Source organism: Cricetulus griseus, chromosome 3, assembly GCF_003668045.3.
Source record: "Cricetulus griseus strain 17A/GY chromosome 3, alternate assembly CriGri-PICRH-1.0, whole genome shotgun sequence".
NCBI classification, from domain to species: Eukaryota; Metazoa; Chordata; class Mammalia; order Rodentia; family Cricetidae; genus Cricetulus; species Cricetulus griseus.
The window spans coordinates 211,127,845-211,147,141 of NC_048596.1; the positions used below are offsets into that span (position 1 = coordinate 211,127,845).

General features: G+C 40.6%; 1 protein-coding gene across 3 annotated transcripts in view; it reads right to left on the minus strand.

Moving 5' to 3' along the window:
• Positions 1 to 12,566, minus strand: part of Acbd5 (acyl-CoA binding domain containing 5) — a 39,042-nt gene extending 26,476 nt beyond the window's left edge. For 2 of the 3 annotated variants that reach the window (XM_027405365.2, XM_035442792.1), the window contains exons 1-5: positions 11,446 to 11,600; positions 11,092 to 11,260; positions 5,223 to 5,343; positions 2,909 to 2,981; positions 342 to 456 (exon numbers count right to left, since the gene is read on the minus strand). In XM_027405365.2, the coding sequence (XP_027261166.1) occupies positions 342 to 456; positions 2,909 to 2,981; positions 5,223 to 5,343; positions 11,092 to 11,260; positions 11,446 to 11,460 (493 nt within the window). In that variant the 5' untranslated portion in view covers positions 11,461 to 11,600. Of the gene's footprint in view, positions 1 to 341; positions 457 to 2,908; positions 2,982 to 5,222; positions 5,344 to 11,091; positions 11,261 to 11,445; positions 11,601 to 12,426 lie in introns of those variants that run through there. The other variant, XM_035442793.1, reaches the window with a different exon arrangement.
• Positions 12,567 to 19,297: the final 6,731 nt, after the last annotated feature.

A 19,297-nucleotide genomic window follows, 5' to 3' on the forward strand; every position in this document is an offset into this window, starting at 1 on the left:
CTGAATCATCATTCCAGCCCCATTGTCCTATCAATTTTAAACAGTGGTTTTACATGGATTTCATTATTCCTACCTTCTAAGTATTTGGAGATTTTCTCCAATCGGACTGGCATGTGAAAGTAAAAGAGAAAATTGAACACATAGGTATTAGTGTAGCATAATATATCAGTTGCTGAGTTAAGAAAAAAAAAAAAAGTAAAACAGTACAGAACAGGATTACACATGCCTGTAACCCCAGAACATGGGGGAGTAAGACAGGAAGATGATGAGTTAGAGGCCAATCTGGCCTGACCTTGCACACAAGACTCTGTGTCTTGAAAAGAAACATAATATTGTCCAACCTGAGGTCAAATCAGTACTCTTGCCACTCTTTTTGTCTTCTACAATTTCATAAAATGGACCTATAACATGTAGCAATTCTTCAACTTTCTCAGTCATAGGCATAGTTTCAAGAATCTGTAATTAAGAGAAAGAAATACTGTAAAATCACCAACTATTAACTTGGTCTGTAGTTGTACAAAATCCACTATTTTCAGTTTGTCAATTTTCAGATTTGAAGTTTATTAGCAGACTCCTCAAAGGGAATACATTAATTTTATAATGTATATAAATTAAATTTTTGTTAAATATACTAGGGATATATATACCAAAGATCTAAATGTATTCTTGGAGCTGGAGAGTTGGCTCAGCTGGTGGTTAAAGAGAACTTTTTTTTTTTTTGGTTTTTCGAGACAAGAGTTTCTCTGTGTAGCTTTGGAGCCTATCCTGGCACTCTCTCTGGAGACCAGGCTGGCCTCGAAGTCACAGAGATTGGCCTGCCTCTGCCTCCTGAGTGCTGGGATTAAAGACATGCGCCACCAATGCCCAGCCAGAGAACTTGATATTCTTAAAGAGTACCCAGATTAAGTTCCCAGCACCCACATGGTGACTCACCACCATCTGTAACTCCACTTATGACCTCTGAGGACTCCTATATGCATGTGGTCCACATATACTCAGGCACATACACATGAATTAAAATAACTTTTTTATTTTAAAAATATTTTCACTTGAGACTATTTTATGAGGGCTTCACATGAAAAGATTATCTTAAGTGATAATCTTTACGTTATACATTAAAATCTGGAGTTTATTAAAAAACAGAAAAGAGAGCTAGAATTAAATTATATCGGCTGTTTGACATTAAGGAAGTTTCTAGGAGAACATAAGGATAAAGCAGGAATTGATAAATTCTTTGATACCTTCAAGACTATGAGACAATTTAGAATCATCCATTTGTTTCTTTTGGGGTTTGGGTTTTTTATTTTTGTTCCTTTGGGGGGACAGAGAGAGTCCAGACAAAGCTTCTCTGTGGTTTTGGAGGTTGTCCTGGAACTAGCTCTTGTAGACCTGGCTGGTCTCAAACTCAGAGAGTTCTGGCTGCCTCTGCCTCCTGAATATTGCCATTAAAGGTGTGTGCCACCATCGCCCGGCTTTGTTTTTTGTTTGGAGGGGGGCACAGGATCTCACTGTGTACCCCTGTCTGTCCTGGAACTCCCTGTATCGACCAGGCTGGTCTTAAACTCATAGAGATCTGGCCACAGTCTCCAAAGAGCTGGGATTAAAGGTGTGCTTGACCATGCCCTGATGAGACAAGGTCTTAGCACTGTAGCCCAGGCTGGCCTCAACTCCTAGCAATCCTCCTGCTTTAGAGTCCAAATTACTGGAATTAAAAACATCAGTCACCACTCCCAGCTCCTTTCCTTACTTTAAACTGTGGCTAAACCATTACTTAATAAACTAGACAAGAAAAATGGGTAAATATTAATGTCAGTTCAACTTTATATTGAATTATAGAAATATATCTTGAATATGTCTATACAGTATTTGAGGTTAAGAAAGAGGTTGGCAAGAAGGCTCAGTGGGCCAGGCGGTGGTGGCACATGCCTTTAATCCCAGAATTCCAGAGGTGGGGGCAGGCAGAACTCTGTGAGTTTGAGGCCAGCTTGGTCTACAGAGTGAGTGCCAGGGCAGCCAGAGCTGTTACACAGAGAAACCCTGTCTCAAAAAAGTAAAATAAAATAAAATAAAACAAGATGGCTCAGTGAGTAAAGGCACTTGTGACAAGCCAGACAATCTGAGGTTAATCCTTAAAACCCACACAGTGGAAGGAGAGAACCAAGTCCTATAACCTGTCCTCTAAGTGTCATACATGCACTATGACACACACATATAAGTAACTAAGTGTAACTTTTTAAAAAGAAAGAATTATCAAACCACAATGCCTTTTAATTCGCTCTGCTTTTGAAGGACTCCTTTGTTTCTGTGCTACTGAAATAGATAACAGCTAAAAAATTTAACTCTGCCCTCTGTTCCAAAGTCCAGTAAATAAAAGTTGTGAAAATGTAACAAAGGGCACAGCAAAAGAGTAGCATAGGCAATACTAAAAAGACACAGAAAAATATCATTCTGAATTTTCCAAATAAAAACTATTAAAAACCCTCTAGAAGGTGGACTAATTCACTTATTACAGATTTCCTTTTGTTCAAAAGCAGTTTTTTTTACTATTATCAGACAGGGCTGGGCATGTAGTCAGTTAGTCTGGTTGGCTTGCATGCATGAAGCCATGGGGGTCTACTCCCAACACCGAGTAAAACTGGGTTGCATGGTGCTTGTCCATAATTCCAGCACGCAGGAAGTAGAGGGAAGATAACCAGGTCATCTCTGTCACAGATCAACTCTGAAGCTGTTAAAGCTACATAAGACCTTGTCTCAAAAAAAAATAAAATCAATTAGAGGTGCTGGACATATAGCTCAATAGTTGAGTAGTTGGATGACATGGGTTCAGCCAAGACTACTGTCACACACACAAAGTAAATTGAAGCTGTTCTGACTATTTTTATTCTCTACTATGCATTATTTTCTGTACCTTTTTCATTTCTTCAACATATGCAATCATGGCTTCTTCTTTAGTCATATCACCCAATGAACTCCAAGCATCCCTAGAAATGAAAATATAAAGGTGAAATGAAATGAAAATAAAATAGAAATGAAAATAAAAAAATATACAAAAAGATACTTGATTTTTGAGCTAGGCATGCTAGTTCAAGCCTGAACCCATTAAATAATGAAGTTAAGCTAACTGCAGGAAAATGGAAACAACTAGAGAAAATCATATGAAATTAATTAAATCGATCTCAGGAAGACAAACATAAAATCATGTCTGTACTGATGACATGAAAGTTAAGTGAAATGAAGGAACCCTCAGGGGACTGATAGGGTAAGGGAGAGATGAAAGAGGAAGGAAAAAGGGAGGGTAGCAGAGTATGGGAGAGATGTGCTCAAAGCATATTGCATGCAAATGGCCTTATGTATCCTTTTATGATAATTTTTGAACATATAAAACAAGAAGATTTTAAACATTAAGCTTTCAACCCATTCACATATGTGTAGACCATAGAAGACTATAAATGATTCATAAATATTTCCTAAGGACTCTTTAGTTTTCAAGGATTTTTTTTTAAAAATGTTTTTTTTTTTTTTCTGGTTTTTTGAGACAGGGTTTCTCTGTATAGTTTTGGAGCCTGACCTGGAACCTACTCTGTAGATAAAAAATTTATTTGCATGAGTGCATGTTTGCAGAAGCTTATGTATGTGCAGGAACTCAAAGAAGCCAGAAGAGACTACTGGATTCTCTAGAACAGGAGTTCCAGGAAGTTGTGAGTTACCATATGGGTGCTGGGAACTAAACCTAGGTCCCCTGCAAAAGTAAGTATATTTAACCACTGAGCCATGTCTCCAGCCCCAAAGATCTAATATATATGTGAGCCTGAATATATGTATGTGTGCCATTTGCATGCAACTTCCCTGACAGGCCAAAAAATCAGATCCACTGGAACTGGAATCACAGGCGGCTATAAAACATCAAGTGTGGATGCTAGGAACCAAACCCAAGGCCTCTGCAAGAATACTAAGTGCTTTTAATCACTGAGTCATCTCTCCAGCCTCAAAAAAGCTTTTATGTCATTATGAAGAATAGTAACCGTAACAAATGGTTTAGGAGACTATAAGAACTGTTGCACATAAGAAATTCTGTTTAATTTTTTCCACTAATTTAAATATATAACTAATTCATATTCTAAAAATAAAGATGAAATAGGACTGAGGATGTTGTGTAGTTGGTAAAAGTATTTGCCTAGCATGCACAAGGCCCTGGATTCAATCCCTAGCATGGAATAAACTAGGTATTGAAGTTCATGCCTGTAATCTTGCCTGTAACCTCAATACTGGGAAGGCAGAGAAAGCCAAAGTTCAAGGCTATATATTGAGTTTTAAGATGAGAGTGTCTCAAAAAGTAACACAAATCCCCTCTTGATACATTTTTTTCTTTTAGCAGTTAACTCTGCCAAAGGTCAACTCTAGGGAAAAAAATAATTTCCATCTGTGAATCCAGTGACTTAATTATTTGAAAAACATGATGCACTAATTACCATACTCCACTGATAAAGTCAGGATTTTATAAATCTGCAGTAGTAAACATATCAGCTGCTCACAAGTATTAGTCAATTCAGAAAATGGTAGTCTAAATATCTCATGACTCTTAACTATAACATTAGAAACCAATATTCTACTAAGTCAAGTGGGTCAGGAGTCATCTTAGACCAAAGTTAATGTAGCAGTCACTGAGTCATGCCTAGTTACACATTAACTTAAAGCCTCAAAGCAAACAACTCACTTAACAAGCAAAAGCCACTATTTTCTTTGGCAGTTCAAATAGATAAAGAATTTTATTTTTGCTTTTTTTGTTTTGTTTTGTTCTGTTTTTGAGAAACAGTCTCATATAGCACAGGCTGGCCTCATGCTCACTATGTAGCCAAAGATAACCTTGAATTCCTGATCTTCCTGCCTCTTTCTCAAACTGTTGGAATTACTGAGTTGTACTACCAACAGCAAACTTGTTTATTTAATATGGGGATCGGTCTACAGATGGTGGGAGGAACCTCCACAAAAGGAAAGAAAGACTAAATGCAAACATTTTCTATCTGTAAAGTACCTACCCACAGCATTGCTGTTTTCCTATCTTCCCCAAGATTTTCCTAATTATGTAAAGTGTATTAGGGACACTTAAAGAATTAAATTATGAGCAATACCTAGGAGGCTTTATGCACAAAACACATAAGGAACAGCTGTATAATTAATTGACTTAAATGAAAATTCTTCCTTAGTTCTGTAAATAAAATTACCATTTATATCTTCCAATGGGGTCCCAGAATCCAGGTCTTGAAAGCTTACAGGGTCCTTCAGTTGCCTGTTTGTAGAAGCTATAGAACTTGAGCATCATTTCATTGGTTGGCTGGAATGATCCTATGGGAAACAAACATTAAATACAGACCACAGCGACTCATAAAGTAAAGTTGTGTATTAGCTGAGCCAGATCACACCAGTAGTGGTTTCTTGTTTGGTTTGGTTTTATTCAGATAGAGTCTAACACTTGCCTGGAACTGCTATGTAGCCCAAGCTGGTTTCAAACTCAACAATCTTTCTGAATCAGCCTCCTGAGTGCTTAGATAAGGGCAGAAGCCACCACAACTGGGCTACATCTCTTTATAATTCAGATCATTTATTTCTACCTGAAAAACATCAGGTATTTGTTGTTCTTTGATTTCAAAAAGTTCTGAAAGTTTAAAGGTTTGTTGTTGTTTTGTTTGAGACAGGGTTTTTGTGCAGCTTTGGAGCCTATCCTGGCACTCAGTCTGTAGACCAAGCTGGCCTCGAATTCACAGAGATCCACCTGCATCTGCCTCCTGAGTGCTGAGATTAAAGGACTAAAGGAGTGAGCCACCACCGCCCGGCCCTACTGCTAAAGTTTTAATAACTCTCAGTTTCCATGTAAACTGGGCTGACCTGGAATTTACTATGTTACCCCTATTCTCGTCATCAAAAGTCTCATGATGCCAGGAAGTGCATTCCTTTAATCCTAGCACTCAGGAGACAAAGCAGGTGGATCTCTGTGAGTTCAAGGCCAGCCTGGTCTACAAAGCAAATTCCAGGATAGGCTTCAAAGCTAAAGAGAGAAATCCTGTCTCGAAAAACAAAAACAAAAGCTTCATGTTTACTTTGGTTATTTAAATTATAATTTGCATAATATTCAATAAAAACCATATATTAAAATATTAATATTTTATAAAACAATTATATCTATTAAAAAAAGTAATTTATAACTACAGCTCTAAAATATACACTGTAAAGACATATAAATAATGGCATAAGAAATTTCATGGCCTGCTATTAAATGGAGGAAGGAAGAAAGCATCTTTAAGAAGCCATAAACAGGGGCTGGAGAGATGGATGGCTCAGTAGTTAAGAGTACTGGCTGCTCTTGCAAAGACCCTAGGTTATATTCCCAAAATCCACATGGCAACTCACAACCATCTGTAACTCTATCTCCCAGGTATCTGATACTCTCTTCTGGCCTCCCTGGGTACCTGACACTTACAAAATACACATACAAGCAGGCAAAACAGTCACACACATTAAGAAGGAAAAAAATATATACAATAAAACCTAAATAAGGTAGGGGTGGGTGTGTGTGTGTGTGTGTGTGTGTGTGTGTGTGTGTGTGTGTGTGTGTGTACAGTACAGTATACCAAGTGAGATTACCCATCTGTAATCTGTAATCTCAGCACTTAGGAAGTAGAGGCAAGAGGATTACAGTCAGATAAAGACCAGCATGGGATGACCAGTGTTGTTACATAGTAAGTTCCAGGCCAGCCTAGTCTAAAAAGGAACAATTGTGCCAAGAAGTAAAACACAATATGCATGAGAATGTTAAAAGGGAATGTTTCTGGATACTAGGTAGGTATGCAGACAACTTCATTTTCCCCTTTTCTGTTAAAAAAAACTCAAGTGTTGTTTGGTGTGTGTGTGTGTGTGTGTGTGCTTGGACATCCACATGTGAGTGCCCGACCTGCAGGAGGCCAGAGGCATAGGATCCCCTGAAGCTAGAGTCACAGGAATTTGTGAGCCTCCTGATATGAGTAATGGGAACTGAACTCAGGTCCTCTAGAGCAACAAGGCTCTTAACTGCTGAGGCATCTCTCCATCCTAGTGCTCATTACTTTTAAAAATGAAAATTGTTATAAAAATAATAATCATAAAGGTAGTTTAAAGATAATAAATTATATATCAAGTAGTGCATGAAGTAATCAAAAGCTAATAGGTTTTTTTAACTAGAAATTACAACATATACTAATTGAAAACTAGTAGTTCAGGTTTGGCCAAGAGTGTATAATTAATTCTGAAATCACAGTAATAATTACCTATATAATATATGAACATTTAGGAGTATTTCTTAGTCACAGTATTTCAACAAAATCATTATTCTTTAGCAAAGAATAAAAATAGAAAAACCACAGTTAAAATGAGTTAATAACACAAATCTAAATTTAAATTTCTAAAACAACTCAGTACATCTAAGGCCCTTGTAACCAAGACACTGTGGAAGGAGAAAATTAACTCCTGTAAATTGTCACACACACACACTCACACACACACACAAAATAAATGTAATAAAAAATTTAATTAAACAATTTCATCTGATATCTTCAGTAAGTTAACAAAGTTTATGTTTATTGGGCTTAAGTAAATGGCACATATTATAATAAATATAAATCGAAACTGAGAACATATACTGAATATACTATATGTAAGACAGCAATACTTCTATCCTAAAGACGTTCCTATGGCATATATAACATATGTGTTTGAAATATTATCTATGGGCAGTGGTGGCACATACCTTTAATCCCAGCACTCAGGAGGCTGAGGCAGGAGGATCTCTGTGAGTTCAAGGCCAGCCTGGTCTACAAAGCAAGTTTCAGGACAGCCAGGACTGTTGCAAAAAGAAAAAACAAAAAACCAAAAACTAGTGTTTGGGCTGGAGAGATGGCTCAGTGGTTAAGAGAACTAGCTATTCTTCCAGAGGACCTGGATTCAATTCCCAGCATCCACATGGCAGCTTACAACTATCTGTAATTCCAGTTCCAAGGTACCACACACCTTCATATAGATATACATGGAGGCAAACACCTATGCACATAAATAAAAATTTAAAAAAAGAAATATTACCTAACAATTTATGTCTAACAACTAAGGTTCTATCAAACACATATTTTATATAATTCATTAACTTAGATTTGTTTGTAATTTTTATTTGTGCTCCTGTGTATATACATATGCATTGTCAGTACCTGTGGAGGCCAGAAGAGACCCTATATCCCCCAGAACTGTTGTTATAGGTGGTATGGATGCCAGAAAACAAACTGGAGTCCTCTGAAAAAGCAGCAAGAACTCTTAACCACTGCACCATCTCTCCAGCCCCTCATTACTTTAGGCTTTAAACAAAAATTAGGCAATAAGTAACAAAAGCTACAAGATCTCATTGCAAATTAATTCAAAGCTAACACAACAATTTAAAATAGGACTGGAGATATATCACAATGGTAGAGAACTTGCTTAGGATGATCAAAGCCCAGGTTCAATCCCAATACTGCCAATAAATAAATATAAATAAACAAACAATAAAATAAATAAAGTATTACAAGCCAGGCATGGTAGAGAATACCTATAATCCCAGAACTTGGGAGGCAGGAGCAAGAGAGTATCTACCAAATTTGAGGCCAGCCTGAGCTACATAGTAAGTTTTTTTGTATCAAAAAAACAAAAAACAAAGTACAAAAATATTTAAATATTCATTGTAGCAAATGTGGTTCAGGCAATATCAATTAGCTTTAGGGACATAACATTGAATGTTGTCTAACATAGTGCCTTTTTTGTCTTTTACTTTGGGGGGTGGATTTTTTTTTAAACATTTATTTATTTTTTATGTATACAGTGTTCCACTTTCATGTATGCCTGCAAGCCAGAAGAGGGCACCAGATCTTGACAGATGGTTGTGAGCCACCATGTGGTTGCTGGGAACTGAACTTTTGGGATCCAAAGCTACACAGAGAAACCCTGTCTCGAAAAACCAAAAAAAAAAAAATGTTGAGGATTGAACCCAAGGATTTGGGCAACATCTATCACTGCGCTACAGTCCACTACATCTGTCACAAGGGCCATTTAATAAGTTTATCTTAATTTTGCAATACTTTGTTGGTTTGGTTTTTTTTTCTCTCTGTGTAGCTTTGGAGCCTACCCTGACACTCACCCTGGAGACCAGGCTGGCCTCGAACTCACAGAGATCCGCCTGCCTCTGCCTCCCAAGTGCTGGGATTAAAGGCATGTGCCACCAACGCCCGGCCCTGGTTTGTTTTTTTAACAGGATCTTGCTATGTAGCCCAAACTGCCTGGTCTGCAATCCACTATCTATTTTTGTATGCAATCTATATATACATGTCATATATATATACACATATATATGTTTCTTTTCTTTCTTTTTTTAGAGAATACTTTATTAGTTTTTGTAATCAAACCCATGTAGAAAAGACCTTACATATTTAATACAGCGCATTACCCCTGTACAAATGGAAAATAATTAAGTTCAACATTTCTAGACCAATATGGCTGTTAATTTCTGTACTATGCCAACTCAACACAGTAAACTGGGATACTTTTTTCCAAAGTTGACAGCACAGCTAAAGTTTCCAAAAATTAAAATTATATATATATGTATATACATATATATATTTATATAAAAAGACCAATAATAGCAATATGTATGCATCAATAGCAGCAACAGCTTTTTTTTGGTTTTTCGAGACAGGGTTTCTCTGTGTAGCTTTGGAGCCTACCCTGGCACTCACTTTGGAGACCAGGCTGGCCTCGAACTCACATCGGAGACAGGGTTTTCTATGTAGCCCTGGCTGTCCTAGAACTCAATCTCTAGACCAGGGTGGCGTTGAACTTACAGAGATCCTCCTGCCTTTGTCTCGGGAGTGCTGGGATTAAAGGTGTGTACCTCCACCACCCAGTTTTGTTCACTTTTCTAAACCATGTGTTTTATAACTTTGAAAGCTGATAAGCTAGACCTGATCATTTGATACTTCCTACTTTATTATTTTATGCTCTACTTAGTATTAAGAAACACATGAAGCTTATTATTTCCTTCCTTCATTTAGCTGATTTGTATGTATCCTTTAGCTTTCCATGTATCCTCCTCTAATACAATGTTAAAGGTATAAAATAAAACAACATTAAGCCTAGAGCTTGAACACACTAGGCAAGTGCTCCACTCCTGAGCCCTAACTCCAGCCCTCCTGATCCTCCAAAGAAAATGGGATTACAGCCTGTGCCACTGTTTTGGAGGGGTGCAGGAACTGAATCAGGGCTTTGTACATGGTAATACATACCCTACAAGCTTTCAAAACTTTACTTGAAGAATTTTATTGAAATGAACTATGATGACTATTCATACTTTGCCCAAAGAAGAAACACAAGAAGACATTAAATATTACAGTAATATAGTAATGCTATGTTTGACTTGGCTTACAAATCTGCCATACTTCTTAACAATGTTTAAGGTAATTTTTAATTTAATTATTATGAAATGTAAATCATAATGCAAATGGATATGAATTTAAAAAGTGAAAGTCTCCCTTTCCAAGCTTCTCTACTTAGAACAGAAAGAAAAATAAAATTTAGTGGTGGAGAAATTCCTTAACACAGGTCAGACAAAATTACAAAAAGTTTTGTAAATTGTTAACAGGATACATAAAGGAAGAAAACCGTATCTAGACACATCATAGTCAAAATAATCATTTTACAAGTGAATATATTTGTTCTTTCCTTACTTTCATATCAAAAGTTTCTAAAGGTCTGGATTACACACTTTGGAGTTACGTGGGGTTTTTTGTTGTTGTTGTTGTTGGTTTTTTTTTTACATACCCAAATCCACAGTTAGGAAGTGAGAAGACTTGTTTTCAACGATATAAACTACTTAAAGTCTGGACAGTATGTTCACCTTTGGCCTCAAAGATTGGGGATAATTAACTCACATTCCATAACATCCTTTCAATTACATTCCTATTAATGACTGAATGAATGGGATGGGGCGCTAAATAAGGTAGACTAGAACCAGCTGAGAGGCTTTAACCGGGAGCCCAGTGCACGTACCATTTTTCGGCAAACTCTGGATCACCTTCACGGCCGCCTCAAACCTGGTTTCATATACCGATCTTGTGTCCGCCATCTCCAGCTGCCAGCGCCGGCCTCGGTCCCAAGGTCTGTCCGCCGGAATCAGAGAGCAGCAGCAGCACCAGCTTTCCCAAGAGCCTGCATGAAACTGAACACGGAGCGCAGCCGCTGGTTATGATAACCCGAAGTCAGGAGGCCGGGCAGAGCAGCTTGTCAATTCCCCTTTGCCCAGTCCAATCAAGGCCACACCGACCAAGGTGGCCTGTTCCTTCCTCCTTCGTGGGGCGTGACTAAGAGAACATCCCAGCCAACAAAAACAGCAAAACAACTCACCGAGAGGAAGAGCATCTCTAGCAGCAGGCCTTGGGGACTGCGCCGCCAGGAACAGCGGACCCTTTCTCCCACCCGGATGATGCTGGCCGACCAGCCACACCCCCCATTCCGGAGAAGTCGTTCAGTCGGGGGGCACCCTCCCCGCAGCCCCGCCCCGAGTCACCGGAGGACCCACTAGCTGCTGCCGCCTCCTTCGCCGCCGCCGCCGCCGCCGCCGCCGCGGTGCAGCAAAACCCCACCCACCGGCTCGGCAGCGGTGACGCGCACGGGCTGAGCTTTCTCAGAGAGAGGCTGCCGGGAGCCTCGGCTGGAGTCGGTCTGCCGAGGACCCTCTGCTTGTTTATGTTCCGGCTGCGGGGACCCAGGCTGGTGACGCGCTAGGATTCTACACCGGGTCCCAAAGGTGCCCCTGGTTACCGCTAGTGTTAAAAGAAAGAGTCCGCGGTCCTCAAGCCTGACGTCTCTCGGGTTAAACTCTGTGGACAGCACTGAGTCATAAAAGTTAGCTTCAAAACTTCCTTTTTGCCCCTTAATCTGTGACCCAGGGCAAGTCGCTTGGCCTCTCCTGCGGATTTAACCACGCTAAGGGGTACACAGGGGGATTAAGGACAAGGATGGAAGTGCTTAGCCTTGGTTCACAAGACTGCGACAGCTTTCACCGCCTCCGCCAAGGGCGGCGGGGGAGCGAGCAAAGACGAGCGGCGGTCGCCCTCTACTCGAGTCCGATGCTCCCCGCGCTTCACTCGCACCTCCTGGCCGGCCCGAGGGTACCGGTGGAGAAACGCGCGTGCGGAGCTGCCGAGCAGTCCCCGCGTGGTCGGCACTGGGAAAGCTCGCGGGGACGTGGGGTCCTGCGGCCCGGAAATCTCAAGGACGCGCGTCATTTTTGTCGGTTTAGGATGGGTTGGGAGGGTTACTCGTACAAGCTAATTGCGAACCATAAGTCAACTCTTCCCTCGGAGCCGCGGTATCGGCATTTACCTTGAAATAGCCAAATGACGGGCAAGGCCTGTCCGGTTATGTCTCGACGCCTGCCCCTCACCTTGCCCCGCGGGCTTATGGGAACTGTAGTCCCCTGGCGCTTCCGGACACCTTCCTCAGTGGGCTGGCGTCATTCCCTCCTGTTCCGGTTCGGTTTCTCGGGGTAGCCCGCACTCCCTGCGTATGGCGGAAGTTCCTTTTATCCGGGTTGCGGTTCGGAGACGGTCTCCGAAGTGCATCCTGCGCTCCCTGCGAAAAGGAATCTCAGTAGATTCTCTGACAGGCATGTTTATTCCCCGACAGCAGGTTCACCTTGGTATTGCGGGCAGTGTCGCCTGAAGAATTCCCTCAGAGCTCATGTGCCCCCTACTCAGAGGTGACCCGGTGTTAAGTACCCCAGAAAAAAAAAACAGGACTCACTGATTAATCAAAAGACAAAACGCAATGGCGAAGAGTAAGCGCAGGCATCGAGAGAGAATCGCTTGCAAGTGCTTCACCGCCTACATATATGTGATACTTGGCAAGCATACGATGTATTCCAAAAAGCACTGTAGGGTGTTTATAAATGAGGAAATGTTAGTTGACTTGCCCAAGGTCCTAAAATTTAGTGAGTTAGCAAGCTAAGTGTCAATCAAATCATAAAACCTGCTATAAATTAGGCTTTTAACTGTACGAAAGGAAGTTTTCTTTAACTTTCTCAAGATGAAAAGGCTTTGCGTGTTTAATTCGTTTTCCTCACCTGCTCTTTTCTTGAACTGAGGTCCTTCTCTGTCCTAGTCTACTCAGTTATGCATATTCATAACAAGGGTTTGGATGGTTTTTTGTTTGGTTTGGTTTGGTTTTTGGTTTTTCGAGACAGGGTTTCTCTGTGGCTTTGGAGACTGTCCTGGAACTAACTCTTGTAGACCAGGCTGGTCTGGAACTCACAGAGATCCTCCTGCCTCTGCCTCCCGAGTGCTGCGATTAAAGGCGTGCGCCACCAACGCCCAGCTTGGATGTTTTTTGTTTGGTTTGGTTTCCTTTGGTTTCGTTTGGTTTTTCGAGACGGTTTCTCTGTGGCTTTGGAGGCTGTCCTGGAACTAACTCTTGTAGACCAGGCTGGTCTGGAACTCACAGAGATCCACCTACCTCTGCCTCCCGAGTGTTGGGATTAAAGGCGTGCGCCTCCAACGCCCGGCCTTTGGATGTTTATTTTTAATAATTCATTTTGACACCTATTAATTAGACTTCTGTAACAAGCTACCCTGCTGGTTCTGTTGATCTTTAGGTAATATCGATTGCATGTTTTGCTAGTGTTTCCACTGAATTTTATTGTATGGCTGTATGGATTTCCAGTTATAGAATTGTATACCTTTTCCCCCAAGAAGTAGAAGCAAGCTAAGTGTCTACCAATAAGTGGACTTTTAAAATGTAGTATACATACATAGAAAACTGATGAGCCTTAAGAAAATGAAATCCTTCCAATCTTTGTTTTTGTTTCATTTAGTTGTGTGTATGGAGGATGGGTCATGTGTAACACAAAAGTGCAAGTCAGGACAACTTGCAGAATTAGTTCTCTCTTTCTGACATGGGAGTTCTGGGGATTGGATTCAGGTGGTCAGGCTTGGCAGCAAATATTCTTACCCACTAAGCACTTCAGTGGTCACAAATCCTGTTATTCCTGACTGTATGGATGGAACTGGTAATTATGCTAAATGAAATAAATCAAACATATGAAAACAAGTATTGCATGATCTAATTGTGAAATATAAAAAACATTGATCTCAGAGATTGTAAGTAGTGTTTGGACATACCACCCTAAAGGGACCAGATCTGGTCCAATCTCAGAAGCTAAAAAAAGGTTGGGGCTGCTGTGCTGGCTAATTTTACATCTGCTTGACTGACACAAGCTAGAGTCATCTAAGAGAAGGGGGATCCCAATTGAGAAAATGCCTCCTTGATATCAGGCTGTTGGCAAGCCTGTAGAGCATTTTCTTAATAAGTGATTGATGAGCCCATTGTGGGTGGTGCCATCCCTGGGCTGGTGCTTCTAGGTTCTGTAAAAAAGCAAGCTGAGCAAGCCATGTATGAGCAAGCCAGTAAGCAACCCCTCCATGGCCTCTGCATCAGCTCCTGCTTCCAGGTCCTGCCCTGACTTCCTTCAAAGATGAGCAGTGCTGTGGAAGTTTAAACCAAATTAACCCTTTTCCTCCCAGGTTGTTTGATCAAGGTGTTTCACTGTAACCCATACTAACACAGATGCCTAGTACTTACTAAGAGAAGTTGAAAGTATAATAATTACTGGTGGGACAGAAAGTAGCTAGAAGTTTGACTCATGGTACTAAGTTATATGTAGATCAGAGTAAGAAGCTCTCATGTGATAGTATACAGTGGAGTAATTATAGATAATCATGTATAGTATATTTCAAAAAACTGGAAGAAAGTATTTTTTTTTTTTTGTTTACCACAAAGTAATGATCCAAGGGGCTAGAGAGATAGCTCAGTGGTTAAGAGCACTGACGGTTCTTCCAGAGGACCCAGGTTCAATTCCGGACATCCACAGGGTAATTTATAATGTCTGTAACTCCAGTTCCATGAAATCTGATACCTTCTTCAGGCTTTCTTAGGTACCAGGCACACAGTGATACACAGACATGCAGCCAAAATATTAGTACACATAAAAAAGATTATTAACAATATTTACATCTCTTTTGCCGGGCTGTGGTGATGCATGCCTTTAATCCTAGCACTCAGGAGGCAGAGACAGGCGGATCTCTGTGAGTTCAAGACCAGCCTGGTCTACAGAGCCAGTGCCAGGATAGGCTCCAAAACTACACAGAAAAACCCTCAAAAAACAAAACAACAACAAAAAAGTAATATATGTTTTTATATTGGTTTAAATTGCTAAATTCTGCTGTTATATATGCATGGATGTGATAGGTTGAATCTTCCCAAACTGCCTTCTAATTATATGAATCTCTTATTCTAACCGAAAATGTGATCTCATGAGATACTGTTTAGTGTCTTTAATATTTTCAGTATATTACCTAATGTGAAATATTCTAGATCATGTATTGCTATAAATGTTTTATTTTAAAATACATCTGTTTTTGCATATAGCCATAAGAAATATGAAATTTAGAATTATGTGGCTTAAGAAGCATAAATGAATAAAGATTAAGTTTTAAATGATTATTTTAGATGTTCCTTCATTTACAAATACTTCCTAAATTCCTACTATGTTTGAATGTGGTTGGGAGTGCATCCCAGTGGCAGACTTCTTCTCCCACAAGTCTGAGATCCTGGAATTGGCTTCCTGTTCTGCCAAAAATAAACAAAATTAATCTCAAAGAACTCATAATTTAATGTGACAAACAAGACATATAAGATAATTAAAACAAAGTAGTAATCTTGAAAATAGAAAGATATATAAAATATTGAAGGATATAAAAACAGCTCTATTATGTTCCCCAAAACTTGGGTGTAAACATAGTCAGAATGCCCAAAGTCATGGTGCATGTCAGTAATACCAATACATGGAAAAGAAGCTGAGGCAGGAGGATTGCTGCAAGTTCTAAAAACAGCCTGTTCTACATAGTTCCAGGCCAGCCCGAGCTATCATATGAGACACTGTCTCAGAAAAGCAAAAGCAAAAATGTTCACAATACCACTATTTGACAATATCCTATGATGTTTAATATTGACTGTCAATTTGACAGTATCTGAAATCTTGTAAGAGAAAGCCTCTGGCCCTGTCTATGAGTAATCATCTAGATTAGGCTAGGTGAGGTGAGAAGCAAAGGCCTTCTTTAGGCATAGCCGGGATTTCATTAAAAGGACAAAGAGTAGTAGAGAGATGCCTCAGCAGTTCAGAGTGCATTCTATTATTAAGGTGTACAAATGCAAGTTATTAAGGTGTGTAAATGCAAGATAGAAAGGTAAGAATAAAAACCTTAAGTGATGACAAAGGCAAGTGATTTGAGACGTTTAAAAGAATGAGACACATGAGCTGGGCATTGGTGGCACACACCTTTAATCCCAGCACTCAGGAGGCAGAGGCAGGTGGAGCTCTGTGAGTTTGAGACCAGCCTGGTCTACAAGAGCTAGTTCCAGGACAGTCTCCAAAGCCACAGAGAAACCCTGTCTCGAAAAACCAAAAAAAAAAAAAAAAAAAAAATAAGACGAGACGAGGGCTGGAGAGATGGCTCAGCCGTTAAAGGCTTGGCTCACAACCAAAAGAATGAGATGTGTTCAAGATATCTCTCTCTCATTATGCTACTGTTATATTAAGACTCCAAAAGTTCATAGTTTTAACATTAATTGATAAAATCCTGATAAGCTATTAACCTGACAGAATACTACCACTATGTGAGTACACCACCTTTTCTGCAATGTAGATTTCAGCACAGATTACAAACAGTGGGGATACTAATGTGTCTGAAATTTATTTTTTCACATACTCAAAAAATTTTTGTAAGTTCCAGGAAGTTGACTTGGATTCACCTCGAACAGGTCAAATGCACCCCCTGCCCCAATTACCAGGGTCTAAACAGCCTAAGCTTTCCCATCTGTCCCTGGTCTTGACACTCCCCTCCCTCAATTAACAGAACCTAAGAAAAAAAATTTTCCCTAAACTTAACCTTGGCCTCTTCTCTGACAGCACCTTGCCAGGTCCAAGAGGCACAGGACAGTGGTGAGGCAACCAGTTACCCCAGGACATGGCCAGCATCCCAGCTTTCTCAGGTCCAAGATTTTGACACCTACAAATCATCAGGAAACAGTCTTGAGAACCTGGCGCCTCCGTCCCTGACCCACCTGCTACCCCCTTTAATTTCCTCACCTTTTTATAATAAGCAAAAGGTGGGAATGTTAGCATTCAGACATTATGCTGGCTTGCCCCCTGTCACCTGGCAGGATGCACTCAAGCAGTACCCTGGCAGCCCAGGGTCCCATGGTTGTATGTCACTACATAGTCTGTATGCAGGTGCAAAAGGCCCCTTTTAAGAGATAAGCTCTTCCCATTCCCACTCTCTCTTTTCTGCCCCTTCAGAAGATACAGGCAGGTCTTTTTTCCCCCAACTCCTCCCTCTCTTTCTTCCCTTCTTCTCCCACTCCTTTTCCTTCTCCCAATAAAACTTCCCACATAAGCTCTGTCTGCCTGGTGTGTTTGTCCCTCACCCTCCGTGGGGCTTCCCACCAAGGTCCTTCAGGAGCTGTATTATAACACACCTCGCATATGCAACAGAAAAATAGCAGAGACCCTGTCTCAAGCAAGATAGAAGATGAAGGCCAATGCCCAAGGTTGTGATCTGACCTACACATTTGTTCCGTGGGTGAGTATGTCAACATTCACACAAATGTGCAAACACGCACAGAATTTACAGTAAGTTTATGTTGAATATTTTTTTTTTTGGTCAAGGCGTTATGAAAGCAAGAAAGCTTGATTAAAGATATAGATTAGGTTGGGGGAAGAATAGAGGAAAGAGAGTAGGATGAGAGATACAATATCAGAGGGAGCCACTATAGGCCCGAGAAGGGATCTGGAACCAGGGAGATCTCCAGAGACCTACAAGGATGACACGATCTGACAATCCAGGCAATGGTGGAGAGGATAACCTAAAAACCCTCCCCCTAAAATGAGATTGATGACTTCTCTTTATGCCATCCTAGAGCCCTCATCTAGTGGCTGATGGAAACAGAGACAGACATCCACAGATATACAATGAGCCGAAATCGGGAATTTAGTTGAAGAGAGGGAGGAAAGAAGAACGAAGGGGTCTGTACCAGGTTGGAGAAACCCACAGGAACAGTTGACCTGAACAATGGAGAGCACATCGACCCCAGATGCTGTCCAGGAGGCCCGTACAAGACTGATCCAGACCCCTGAACATGAATGTAAATAAGGAGGCCTCTGCACTCCAGGGAGCCTCTGGTGGTGGATTAGTATTTTTCCCTGGTGCAAGAAGGGACTTTGAGAGCCCATCCCACGTGAAGGGTTACACTCTGGCCCTGGACACATGGGGAAGGGCCCAGGACCAGCATAGGAAGACTTGGTGGACTTTGCAGAGCCCCAGTTGAGGGCCCTACCCTGCCTGGGGAGTGGTGGGTGGATGGGGTGGGGGGTAGACTGGGGGTGGGGAGGAGGGTTGGGGGTGAGGGGAGGGAGAGGGAGAAGGGACTTGAAATAAGCTTGTTCCCTAACTAGAACTAATAAAATAAAAAAAAAAAAAAAAAAAGTTCTTGTCATACAAGGCTTTCACATGTTACTTAATCCACACACCTATGAACACCTGATCTTTGACAAATAAGCAAAAAAAAAATATTATATATATATATTAGGAAGCTACACAGTTGAAGTCACATTTGAGTGGGATTTTCAACAAGGAGAAGGCATTTACATGCAGCAATTTTGGGAAGAAGAACCATTGTAAGGAGAGGGGCGAGCTACCAAAGCACCTAAAAGTAAGAAACAGAAATGGTGCTCATGTGATAAGTGCCATGGACCACATGGTGACCACTGCTGTCTGACAAAGTTCCAGCATTTCAACATTGCAGACCACACTTCTCCAGCACCTTTCACTTCTGTTTTTAAAGATTCTCACTATTGATGCCTTTCCCTTGGGGAAATTTTGTGTGGCCTTTGGTAAGGTATGAAAATGTATACAATATAGACAAAATAATTCTTTAGGGAAAAAAAAATCCTCACCATGGAAACAGGAATCCCATTGTGCCCTCTCAATTACACCAAGAATAGGAAAGTTAGAGATTTTACTAGACACACCTGATCCCAAGGATGAAATGCCTACAATTCAGACCCCAAACCTGAGGTCATTAGGGGCAAGAGTTCAGTTAATAAATACTGAGAAATCAGAGCAGTATGCTGTCATGGGAA